This window comes from Macrobrachium nipponense, chromosome 15, assembly GCF_015104395.2.
Source record: "Macrobrachium nipponense isolate FS-2020 chromosome 15, ASM1510439v2, whole genome shotgun sequence".
NCBI lineage: Eukaryota > Metazoa > Arthropoda > Malacostraca > Decapoda > Palaemonidae > Macrobrachium > Macrobrachium nipponense.
Window position 1 is genome coordinate 28,953,219 of NC_087208.1, and position 12,833 is coordinate 28,966,051.

Consider the following 12,833-nt stretch of genomic DNA (forward strand, 5'->3'; position numbering starts at 1 on the left):
TAGGGACATCCATTTCTGGTACTGGAGGTTAATTTCATCTGCTAGCCTACTGATTTCATCTTTAGGTTTATCTAATATGAATAGATCTTTATAATATTGTTCATATTCTCTTTTAATTTCTTCAACATTTTCTATTACTTTACCTTCCTTGCTTCTTAATGCCAACACATTGTTTGGTTTTGTGCCGTCAAGTTTTTTCAGCTGCTGTCTCCTTTATTCTAATGCCATCTTCCTTCATTTTTTTCTCTATTAATGTATTCACTTATTAATTTCTCTTGCACCTGCCATATCCTCTTCTTGTCTGTACTACTGAACTTTTCACTTCCTTTTTTATTCTCCTTCTAGCCCTCATTAATACTCTTGATTTGTTCTTTTTCACTCTGGTTTTTTCTTACACTTTCTCAATATCTTGTCCAGTTCTGCTTGCCATTTGGTGTATTTCTGTTTTATTGGACCATTTTCCCTTGCTGTTTTTACCAAGGGTTGTCTGTCTTTGCAATCTTTCAGCTTTCTCATATCTATCACATATTTTCCACTCTTGCTTCCCTCGCATACTATTCTCCAGTTAATATACTTTAAGATCTGAAATAGGAGCCTCTTCTATCTGAAACAAACTTGAGAGTGGTGGAAATAGGCTCCTATACGAGATAACCCTGGTTCAGTATGAAAACAAGAAAACCCCCTGGATAATGAAAGTAAAAGAATGTGTGAAAGAATTAAATAAAAGCTTAAGTAAAATTAAATTACTTAAAGGTAAACAGCTGAAATAAATAAATAACTGGCACAGAAAGAAATAAATGACAAGACAACATTAAGAATCTACATAACATATAAATACAACATAAGAGAAGAAATCTGTTATGACAACACTGAAAAAAACAATGCTGGCAAGTAGGGCTAGACTAGGCACACTGGGATTAAATGACAGAAATAGAGCAAAAGGAGAAGATACAAAATTAAAATTTAGAACATTTCTTACTCTATCTGCCCAGCATACAATGAGATTAGAAATAGATATAGTTTTGTGCAGAAACCATATCAGGAAAATAAAGAGGAATTGATAGCTAATATACCTTTATTTGCAGATCTGCTGGGGGGGGGGTTAAGCTGAATATAGGAAAGAATTCATAAAATAATTATGGCATTACTGTGAGAAAAAAAACTTAAATAAACACTATAAAGAAGGAGTAAAACAAGCAAGGGAGTCGTTTCAAAGAATACTCCGCCAACTACTACTACTACAGCTGGTTGATAAGAGGCTAACGCCTATAAATTATTGATAACAGTTAATAATTAGAACTTCTTTTGATTACATTGCAGTTGCATAGTCAACAACTCTTCCAATAGCTCGACGGTCTTGGGTATGTTTCTCTTTGTTTAAACTGTAAGTAGATTATCTTGCTTTCTCGAATAATATCTGACGCCTTTTAAGTTTTTGGCGCGAAACGTTCCGATTGGTTACTCGAGGTCATGTTTTCATTAAGAAAATAGTCGTGGGACTTGTTTGATTTTATGGCAGTTTACGAACACGAACACTTACTATTTTAAACGTTTTGTTCCCATGGTGATCGGCGATCCCAAACTTTGACTTTGAATGGTAACAACTTAACGAGGGTGAGGATTTATCGTTGTTGCTACTGCATAAGTAGCTAGCCTAGTATAGCTAGGTAAAATAATGATGCTTATCTTGAGTGGCATGATGCAATCCCCTAGACAGCCTGACCTAAGGAAGGCTGCCTGTCTTACTAGCCTGCTGACTAGGCTAGGTGCTAGGTTTATAAAGTAGGCTATACTTGACACCTAGGCCTACCTAGTAGTAGGCTAGTAGGTTTTATGATGGAAAAACAAGGGAAGTTTAATTACCTAGTAGGTAGGCTAGGCAATTTTCGAGCATGAATCATCAGGAGGATTAATCTAGCTACTAAGTAGCTAGGTAATAGGGTCAAATAGTACTACTACTGAATGGCTGGCCTCTACCATAGCATGACCACCTTCCCGAAAATTGGAAATTAGTTGTACCTATAGTATGGCCTTAATTTGTGACTTGGGAGGTCTTGAGGTGTTTCGACGTACGCAGTCACTTGACTAGCCTAATGTCTATCCTGGGTTTCAGGATGTGATAAGGTACTTTTCCAGGAAGGTCCTAGTAGTTGTGCGACAGTAGAGGCTGGCAATTTGGTATTTTACCCTAGGCTAGGCTATTTTTGAGCATGGATCATCAGTAAGGTTAATCTGAGTAATAGCCTAGTGATTTGGTGGGTATTTCTTTGGAAATTGCAGTTTTCTATGGGGGAAACACCGCATTGGATCCATCGTTATCACATGGATCAGCCTTACTCGCTATATATTTAATTGGTAAAACAAGAATACAATTAGGGTAAAAAACTGCATGGTACAGGGGTGGACCATGTACGATCAATGTGTACAACCCCCAAAAAAGTACATTATAACACGTCCTGACATCAAAGAAGGACATCAGACGCGACTTGTTGTTGGTGAGAAACGGAGCTAAAGACCTCTACTCCGGTGTCAGGACGCGTTATAATGTACTTTTCTTGGGGTTGTACACATTGATCGTACATGGTCCACCCCTGTACCATGCGGTTTTTTACCCTAGTACATCTTTAAGCATACCATTCAAAAGATTGAAGTTTCATCAACATAAATGTGATATTTGAAAGCACCATACGAACTAAAATAAGAATGTGAGCTTTTCGTAAAATATGTTTTCAAGGCAGTTTTGAAATCCAATATGGCGGCACCCGTGTGAGGTGCCGTTCGTAAGCGCAGCAGAGCCACCATCTTTCCCAGCCTTCCCAGCACTCATTTGAACAATGTTAGCATATATATGTAACATTTATTGATCTTACTCAAGATTGTAGTTGTAATCAGCACAATTAAACAATATTTCGTTGCCTATATGTATTAGTGAAAGTATGAAACTTCTTATTCCCGGGGTCACAGTTTGAACTTAAATTCATTTTTACCTTGTAATTGGTGGTTTTATCCTTACTTTCATCACAACTGAAACTCCACAGTGCTTATTTGATTGTAATTAACCTCTTTTTATTCCTAAAATATGACCTTAATTTCTAACTTTGGAGAAAGTACTTACTTCGAAAGGATAGGTAGTAGTAGAGGTCTCGAGCTCTTGCTCTCACCATTAACAACTTGTGATTGGTGCCCAGCTCTGGTGTCAGGACGTGTTAAAGTACTTTTTCGGAGGGTGGCTTCACACGTGGTGGGAACTGGATCCGCTAGTCTGGTCGGTTGTTCCCCCTATAGGGTAGCTTTTGGTTCAGACACAGACTCTTAAGTGAGGGAAATGGTTGGTGGATTTTGGGGGGACATACAGCCTGCTTAGCCACTCATGTTGCAATATTATAGGTAGTAACCATACATTGTGATAGGACTGAGTGAAGAGTTTGGGGGGGGGGATTCATGCACCAAGTTACGTTTAACTATTCCTTTTCCTCATTTGTTTTACAATCGTGTCATATTTCAGTCTTTTATTTCTATTCCATTTCTCATAGTATTTGCTAATGTGCATTGACATGTTTTCACTTCATAATTTTGCCCCATGTATCTTACAATATCAAATTACAATGGAGGGTAGGCCCCTAAAAAATGCTTAAGGAGTGGGTCTAGAAAGCTGTTTTAGGACGTTTCGATACCTTTCTGTCAGTGACGTCAAATTGGAGGGTTTCTTGGGGGCATTTCATACAGGATTTATGCATGGTTTGTACATAAGTCACTCTCTTCTCTTTCTATTATTCCCATCTGTCTGTTTTCGTTGCATCATTATACAACACATTGCTCACCCATTACAATTTTTTTGTTTATATTTTACCTTATTAGTATTAGTTTCATATAACACTTACATTCATATTATATTTCATTTTATGCATTTACAAATATTTCAGTTTTGGTAAATTACCATATGTTCCTTATGGTCTTTACTTTTCTTATGATAAACTTGATATTAACTTTCTTTTAAAGGGGTTTCTGGCTAGGTAACGCTTCATCCTAGGTTAGGTAAGGTGGGTTAGGTTAGTTTGGTAACCTTTATATTAGGTTTTCTTTAAGGGGGTACACCCCCCTGGCCAGGTAACATGTTGTTCTAGGTCAGGTTAGGTTGGATAAGGGTCAGTATGCTAACCTTTATGTTACTCTTCCTTTAAGGGGGGGTCTAGGGGGAGTGAAGCCCCCCTCCCCTTCCCCCAACCAGTTTAGTTTGGTGAAGTTAGTATGCTAACCTTTATGTTACTCTTCCTTTTAGGGGGGCATGTGCCTCCCCTGACCAGGTAACATGTTGTACTAGGTTAGTTGGGTTACTTTAGTTCGGTAAAGCCCCAGGTAATGACAACCTTTATATTAGGTTCCTAAAGACATAATGGTAGAATAATAATAACTATTCTTTAATGGTAATAATATTTCATTGTTTATTTCCTGATAGAACATTTGGTTTCTATCCATTTCATAATTTATTCTTAAGCAAATTTTGGTGCAATATTATATGCAAATGTTGGAAACAAGAACTTTTACTTTAGTTCCAAAATAACGCCATATTCATAGTTGCCCCCTCTGCATCGGCATTATTGAAAGTATATAACCTATTTAGCTATAATAGTAATAAACAAACCTTATGACTAAGTAGGTTATATCAACCTACAGTAATTTTTTACATTTGAGCTACCAAAATTTCTGCAAGTGAATAATCTGTTGTTTTCCTAGATTCATGTGTGTGTAGTGATAATTTTTACATGATGTGTTGATTGTTTTTCTCTCCTTAGAATGCAGGATGTCAGAACCAAGGAGAAAGAGACAGAGGACCACGGAAGATAACACCTCTTTATACGAAAATTGTGACATAGCCAATGAGGTATTTATGGTTCTTTTTTTTTTTCCTTATTTATTTTTTTTCTTAGTGATAATGAAAAGTAGTAAGACTTGAGCAGGAATTTAAGAAAATTATCTTTATATGATGCTTTGTAAATATATACCCACCTGTTTTACAGACACATCTAAGCCATTTGTGTGGTAAGGTACTGTAGTATAGGCAGTTTCATGTTTACCTTTCTTGTGTGGGTCTATATCTACTGTAGTTTTCTGCTATTGATGAACATTATTATGTAATCTCCTGCACATTTTCTAACTCATTCCCTCCTGCTACAGAGACATTTGTTTATATTACCATGTAAAAAAATATTTTAAAAAGTTTAACATATTGACATGAGTTCACAATTGCCTATCCTGTAGTTAGCCGTATCTTTTATATGTAGTACTCCAAAAGAAGAACCCCACCCAATTGATTGCATAACTGTAAGAGGGCAGCTTCTGTTGTTTTAGCTCCCATTTGTTCCTTTTTATGTTGAAGTGTTCTGTGGGGCCTTGGGTTTCTCATCAGATCCTTGTCCAGGGACCCACCCCCCCCTTTTGTGTGTGTCTTATGAGAGCATCAGCAGTTCAGATCACCTCTTAAGTTGCTCTTATGGATTTGTAATGAATCCAAAAGATTTTTTAAATAAATTTTTTTCAATAGTCTCATCACTTCTCCCAACTCTGTGGTTGTTTTGCAGCTGTTTCAGACTATAAAAAAGTATGGTTCAGTTAATTACAAGACCCCAGGGACTGTATGCACGAGTCACCTGATCTGCTGGATCTTACAAATAAGTTAGGTATGTTAAAGCAGTATAGGTTTGTGTTGATGAAAACTTTTAATTTTATTTTATCATTTACAGGTAGGCTGTGGTGTAATACAGAATATCACAGTAAAAAATTTTATGTGCCATGAACATTTGGCCTTAAATTTTAACGACAAGATAAACTTAGTGCAAGTGAGTATAAAATTTTATGTGTCCATGAGTTGAAAAACTTATTTTTTTCATGTGTTGATACATTAATTGCACTTGCTTCTTTCTTTATGTGCATGTAAATACCTTGTAGGCATTCCCCAGTTACCGGCCGAGGGTTTTATTCTGACTGCTTTATGATGACTAAAAATCTGCAATTTTTGGCTCATATCAACGCCGAAAATTGTCGATTTTCATCACTAGGTAAGCCCCATAAAACTGGGTTGCCGATAACTGGGGACTGCCTGTATGTTGCTTATTAGCTGAGAGTTATATTCACTAGATCAGGGATCCCCCACCTGCGGCCCCTAATGATGCTCAGTGCAGCCCTCAGAGCAATATAAGAATAATGATCTTTTCAAAAATGAAACTACGTAGTAAACTCGAGACGTAAATCTAGGCTTGATGAGCGTCTTTACCAAATTTTCAGGCTTTGTGTTACAAATGTTGAAATAGATATTGCTAATCATGCATATAAGATGCAGCATCAAGTTTCCCATGAAAGATGAGATAAACATAATTTTCAATAACTCATTATTCTTTGTACAAACTGTACAATAAAACATAAGCTTCTATTAAGAATTTTTTGTTTATAGAAATAATACCTATTTAGCAATAGCGGGCATATGAGTCTAAGCCTCAACAAAACTCTAAAGCCAAATTATATACGAATAAATGTGAACTTTCTCCGATAGTAAGGATAATTCTAATATGCAGCCCTCATCTGTATTTGGAATGAGATAATGTGGCCCTTTCATGAAAAAAGTTTGGGGACCCCTTCACTAGTTAAAAGAATATTGGATAATTCATTTCCTGATATTAACAAGAGTGTTTTACTGATTTTTCTTCCATCTCAATTTTCTGTTTCCTCACTTCTAATTATATACAATACAGTGATTAGTATTATATGAGGATACATAGGCTTTCAACACTTTATGCATCTCTCCTTCAACTTCTAAGAGCCAGGTTTTAAAAAAAACATTTGGAGCACCCCAGGTCGGGGAAACTTTGAGGTCGGCCAATTTAAGAAAAACACATCAATGGAAAGAGGAAGGTATGCAAATGCACATGGTGTAAGAAAAACAAATTCTAAAAATTATCTTTGCCTTCCATGAGTTGAAAAAGACTATTTACAAATCCTTTATGCGCCTCTTATAAGATAATCTTAAATTATACGAAGTTATACATAGGTTTTGTATTTGTGATTTACCCAGTAATTATATTGCCAAGAGTTTCTACTTGATGGCAGTCTAAATTCAAATTTCATGGCTAGCGCTTCCATGGCTCAGTAGTATAGGTTTACTGTGCCATCCCCCAACAGCAATATACTAGGAACAACCTAGCGCAGCTATTTCATATTTTCCAGTTATATCACTGGATTACAGTAGTGTTACAACCACCGTAATGCATTCATAACCTTCGAGCAGGATGAGTCTTGTCTTTTGTTTATTTTGTTCAGATTATCATCAAGCCAGATACTTCTTGCCATCTCCAGGAATAATAATGGCCTTATAAATGGTTCTTAAATGTCTTACTATTCAACTAGATCAAATATTTTTGCATTTATCTTTTTACTTACCGGCTTTAGGCTACGTGTAAATTGTCGGTTAATAATTGTCTTAAATAATCTTGATAATATGTCTTTTCTCTAGGCCAAACTTTCAGTTTTAGAATTTGTTTACTGGTCTTAAGCTATTAGCAAGACACCAGTAAAATAGTTACCTTAATGCAAATCTTTTGCACTCATGATTGTTTACTGGACATAGGCTATTCTAGTTACCTTAGGGGAAATCTTTTGCACTCGTGATTGTTTACCGGACATAGGCTATTCTAAAGCGTACTTGTGATTGATTGTTCACCAGACATAGGCTGTTCTCAGGCCGATGGTAGATGATTACCCTAAAGTAATTCTTGAATGTTATCCATTCTTTTATACCAAAACTTCTGCACTTTACTTTCTGGGATTAGGCTACATGCAAGTCGCTCAGTAATTATTACCTTTAAAGTAAATCTTGAATATTGCATCATTCCATTAGGTGATTCTTTGCTATTGGGATTTTGTTTACTAATCATAGGCTAGTCACAAACCAACGGTTATTGTTACTCATATGAGGATCCGTCTGTTATGGGTTAAGCACAAGTAAATTAAGTTGATTTTGGTCATTTTTTCTCTGAATTTCCCTACTACTAATGCTTTGTTTCGCTTGCCAAGGAATTGATTGACAACTCACAACTAAGTTGCTATACTATTGAGATGTAGTGATGAAATAACTTTGAATGCTTATACTAAGTGAGACCTTTTATATTGTAGGGAAGAAATGGGAGTGGAAAGAGTGCTATTCTTAGTGCAGTAGTCATTGCACTAGGAGGAAGCACCAGAATTACAAGTCGAGGAAGTAACATTAAGGGTGAGTGTTGGCTTTTTAATGATCACAAACATTAGATTATCATCACAGTTGTCTTACAAATAAATTTTTCATATAGTAGAATTAAGGTAATTTTTTTTATTGGTTAAGTAAATTATCTTTGTAAAATATTTGTTGTACCACTATGTACCTTTCACCTGTTAATTATTTGCAATGTTTATTCTCATAGTATTTTGGTATTCAGTACCTGTCTTTTTGAAAGTTTCATATACACTGATGTAGAATTACATTGTCATTTCCAATTTGAGAAGTGGTCTGGTGCAGGATAATCTTTGGTACTTAGGGATTTTTTTTCGATTTCAAGAAATATGCTGTACATCTTTTTTCAGACCTGATCAAGTATGATAAGCAAACAGCAAGTGTCCAGTTAACCTTGAAGAACAATGGGAAGGATGCATTTAAGCCTGATGTATATGGGACAAGTATCATCATAGAAAGGAAATTAAACCAATCTGGGGCCACCTCCTATAGCCTCAAAAGTGAAAGTGGTTAGTAATTTCTATATTTTGTTTTGCCTCTTGCAGCATCCTTGTGTGGTACATTGTAGTAGGTGCTTAAGGTTTGTTGCAACATTCCAACTGCATTTTACCTTGTTCATGTGCGGAACAAACCTTTAGTCTTAAAAAATGTACTATGTAACTGACGATGGAGTACTTCTTTTAGAGAACAACTTCAGTGCTATCACCTTCTACCACCCTTCCCCCAAACATTTGAGTCTTGATCCTCTACATCATGTAATACGTAGCTGTATCCTTGGAACACCTGAACTAACAGAAGAAGACACATTATCTGAAAAGGACCGAGTTGAGTGATGATGGGGCTTTATCATCCTCCTCCTTCTCCGATTTTTAGTTATATGTAGCCACGAACATGACACCGTTCATGTATGCCGATAATGGACCCAATCTTGGTGAGTACCCCTTACATTACAGTCTGATTCTTGTTCTTGTTATTCAGTTTCTGTTTTTTGCTGAATTATCATAAGTCAATCTGCATTGAACCTGCAGAATTAGCTGAGCATAACCACTATGTTTTGGTTAATGACGCCTCTGTTAGGTATATTATGTCACCATAACTCTATTATCGGCACCTTATGGCGCCGATAAAGGAAAGTCGGCCCTTATGGTGATGTAAATCACCTATTTGATGCCTCTAGACAAGTGCCATAAAACCTGATTACCATTAACCGAGACCGTTGATAACTGGGGACTACCTGTAGTTGAAATCTCTATTAAAATGCATAAAATTTTCTATTTTGTTAGTTAGAACTCAAGAAAAACCTATTAAAGATGTTTATACTGTTTTTTTTTTTTAATAGTTTTATCACAAAAAGTGTATTTTATGATGAAATGGATGAAAAAACCAGGAAATTGTGAATATTTCTTTTTTAAAAATACCGTGAATAGGCAAATTTTTCATGAATAATGAGTATACATGTTCCAGAGAGAAATCTGCTGAGCCAGAGTGCGTGCAGAGGGGGAGGGGGTGAGATGCTCACTGTAAATACACTACGTACATATGTTCAGTTATACTGTAGGTGATGCTACCATATATGTATATGATAGACCATAGCCTACACTAGGCTAACCCATGGGTGTGTTATTCATTTTCTCCTTGTACTGGATTATCATAAGTCAGTCTGCATTGAACCTCCAGAATGAGCTGATAATAACCACAGTTATTGGCCTTGGGCCTCTTGCCTTTGACTAAAAAGTCCACCTGCAGGGCTGCAGTTTCCACAGTTATTGGGAGTGGCCTAGCCTTTTACTAAAAAGTAAGACTGCAAGGCAGCAGTTTCTACAGTTACTGGCAGTTGGCCTAGCCTTTTACTAAAAAAGTAAGATTGCAATGCATATTAACAGTATTAGTATATTGTATATGTATAGAATATACTGTGTAGTGTAGGCTAGGCTACTATTTATGTGTAGGTGGTACTGATTACCTGGTGTAGACTAGGCTATATTCGTGATATAATTTTTCCAACAAACGATGGTTTTTTTGGAACCTAATCCCATTGTAAGTAGGACAATACAGTCGACCCCCGCTATTCACAGACTCACAATTCATGGATTTTTGTATGGAACATATATGCACATGATTCATGGGAAGTTTGTCGATTTGTGGTATTTTCCTTTGAGAAATATTTACAAATTACAGTATTTTCATATAATTTCATGATTAACTGCACTCTTCCTGATAAGACTATTAACCCTCTTACGCCGACTGGACGTATTTTACGTCGACATTTTTTGTCTCCCGTGTGCCGACTGGACGTATTTTACGTCGACTTACAAAAGTTTTTTTTAAAATTCGCGGAAAAATACTTATAGGCCTACCAGCCTAAAACTTTCGAATCATGCGCCTTGGGGGATGCTGGGAGTTCACGGATCAAGGTGTTGTTTTGTTTACAATCGTTACGCAGGCGTGCAAGCGCGAATTTCTTTCTTGCCGCACTAAAAAGTATCTGTGACACATCTCGGAAATTATTTCGTCACTTTGTCATAATTTTTGTACCATTGTAAATTAGCCGTTACATGAAGTATTATATATGAAAATGTGCGCATTTTTTTGTAGAATACAACAATAAAATACTCATAATTGTAGCTTTTATCAGTTTTGAGATATTTTCATATAAATAACGATAATTGCCAAACTTTCAACCTTCGGTCAACTTTGACTCTACCGAAATGGTCGAAAAATGCAATTGTAAGCTAAAACTCTTATATTTTAGTAATATTCAATCATTTACCTTAATTTTGCAACTAATTGGAAGTCTAGCACAATATTTCGATTTATGGTGAATTTATGAAAAAACTTTTTCCTTACGTCCGCGCGGTAACTCATCCGAAAAAAATCATACATGCGATTGTGGTAATGTTTGCACCATTTTAAAATTAGCTGTTATATAAAGTTTTATATATGGAAATGTGCGCAATTTCATGCACAATACAACTAATAACAACCCATGGTTGTAGCTTTTATCAGTTTTGAGATATTTTCATATAAATAACGATAATTGCCAAAATTTCAACCTTCGGTCAACTTTGACTCTACCGAAATGGTCAAAAAACGCAATTGTAAGCTAAAACGCTTATATTTTAGTAATATTCTAGCATTTACCTTCATTATACAACAAATTGGAAGTCTCTAGCACAATATTTCGATTTATGGTGAATTTATGAAAAAAATATTATTTTCTTTACGTCCGTGCGGTAACTCTTCCGAAAAAATCATACGTGCGATTGTGGTAATGTTTGCACCATTTTAAATTAGCCGTTACTTAAAGTTTTATATATGAAAATGTGCGCAATTTTATGTAGAATAAAACGAAAAATATTTGAAGGTTGTAGCTTTTCTTATTTACGAAATAATTGAATATGAAAAAAATATATATAAAAAAATTTGACATTTGGTCAACTTTAACTCGTCAGATATGGTCGAAAACTGCAATTGTAAGCTAATACTCTTACAGTATAGTACTATTCAATCATTTTCTTCATTTTGAAAGAAATTGGAAGTCTCTAGGACAATATTTAGATTTATGGTGAATTTTTGAAAAAAATATTTGTTTACGTCCGCACGTTACGAATTCATGCATTATTTTGTGATAATATTTTCTCTGTGTTGCTTTCATCGTTTTACAATGTGTTATATACCAAAATGATCGCAATTTAGTGTACATTACAACGAAAAAAAAGTAACTTGTTACCTTTAACCGTTTTGCCCACAACGCGATTTGAATACAATTATATATGAAATTTCGTTTTTGCGCTATCATATATTGCATTATTTATATATGATAATGATAATTTTTTTCATTTCTGATGGTTGCATACTAAACTTCAGGCAATGACAAAAAAAGGAGCCAAAAGTGAACTCTTAATCTTGAAAACTAAGTGAGCTGTGATTTTTTGAAAAAGATATTTTTTCCGCTTCCGCGCTCACTCCAAAACCCCTCCAGCATACGGGAGACAATTTTTTATTTACCGCTCCGGCGTAAGAGGGTTAACATATTCAGGCACAGGCAGTCGACGGGTTATTACGGGTTCGGCTTACGACGTTCCGAGGTTAAGGTGCTTTTCAATTATATTCATCAGAAATTATTTCCAGGGTTACAACGCATGTTCCAGGGTTACGACACCTACAACGCTCATCTGGCACAAGAAATATGACACCAAAAATGCAAAATAATCAATATTTGAAGGTTTTTTGGATGAAAAATGCAATAAGAATGCAGTTTATATAGTTTCCAATGCACCCAAAGCATTAAAAGTAAGGTTTTATTAGGATTTTTGACAATGTTCCGGTTTACGACAATTTTCAGGTCACAACGCATCTCAAGAACGGAACCCCCGTCGTAACCCGGGGACTGCTTGTATAAGAATTTTTTTATGTTTTTCCTTGTATTTGAGCTATCAAAACAGGTAGTTATAAGAGTTTTTAGAGAGGTTCTAAGTATTTGCAGATTTTAGCTATTCATGGGTGGGGTCTGGAACTCAACTCCTGCGAATGTGTTGTGTTTACTGTACCTGTGATATATAGTATATATAATATA

The 12,833-nt window shown here is 35.6% G+C and overlaps 1 protein-coding gene across 3 annotated transcripts in view; it reads left to right on the forward strand.

Moving 5' to 3' along the window:
• Positions 1-1,213: 1,213 nt before the first annotated feature.
• The window catches only part of LOC135227060 (structural maintenance of chromosomes protein 6-like), a 287,005-nt gene continuing 275,385 nt past the window's right edge, over positions 1,214-12,833 (forward strand). The window contains exons 1-5 of one of the 3 annotated variants that reach the window (XM_064266876.1): positions 1,214-1,361; positions 4,794-4,882; positions 5,742-5,837; positions 8,164-8,260; positions 8,608-8,766. In XM_064266876.1, the coding sequence (XP_064122946.1) occupies positions 4,802-4,882; positions 5,742-5,837; positions 8,164-8,260; positions 8,608-8,766 (433 nt within the window). In that variant the 5' untranslated portion in view covers positions 1,214-1,361; positions 4,794-4,801. Of the gene's footprint in view, positions 1,362-1,453; positions 1,615-4,793; positions 4,883-5,741; positions 5,838-8,163; positions 8,261-8,607; positions 8,767-12,833 lie in introns of those variants that run through there. The other 2 variants (XM_064266875.1, XM_064266877.1) reach the window with 2 other exon arrangements.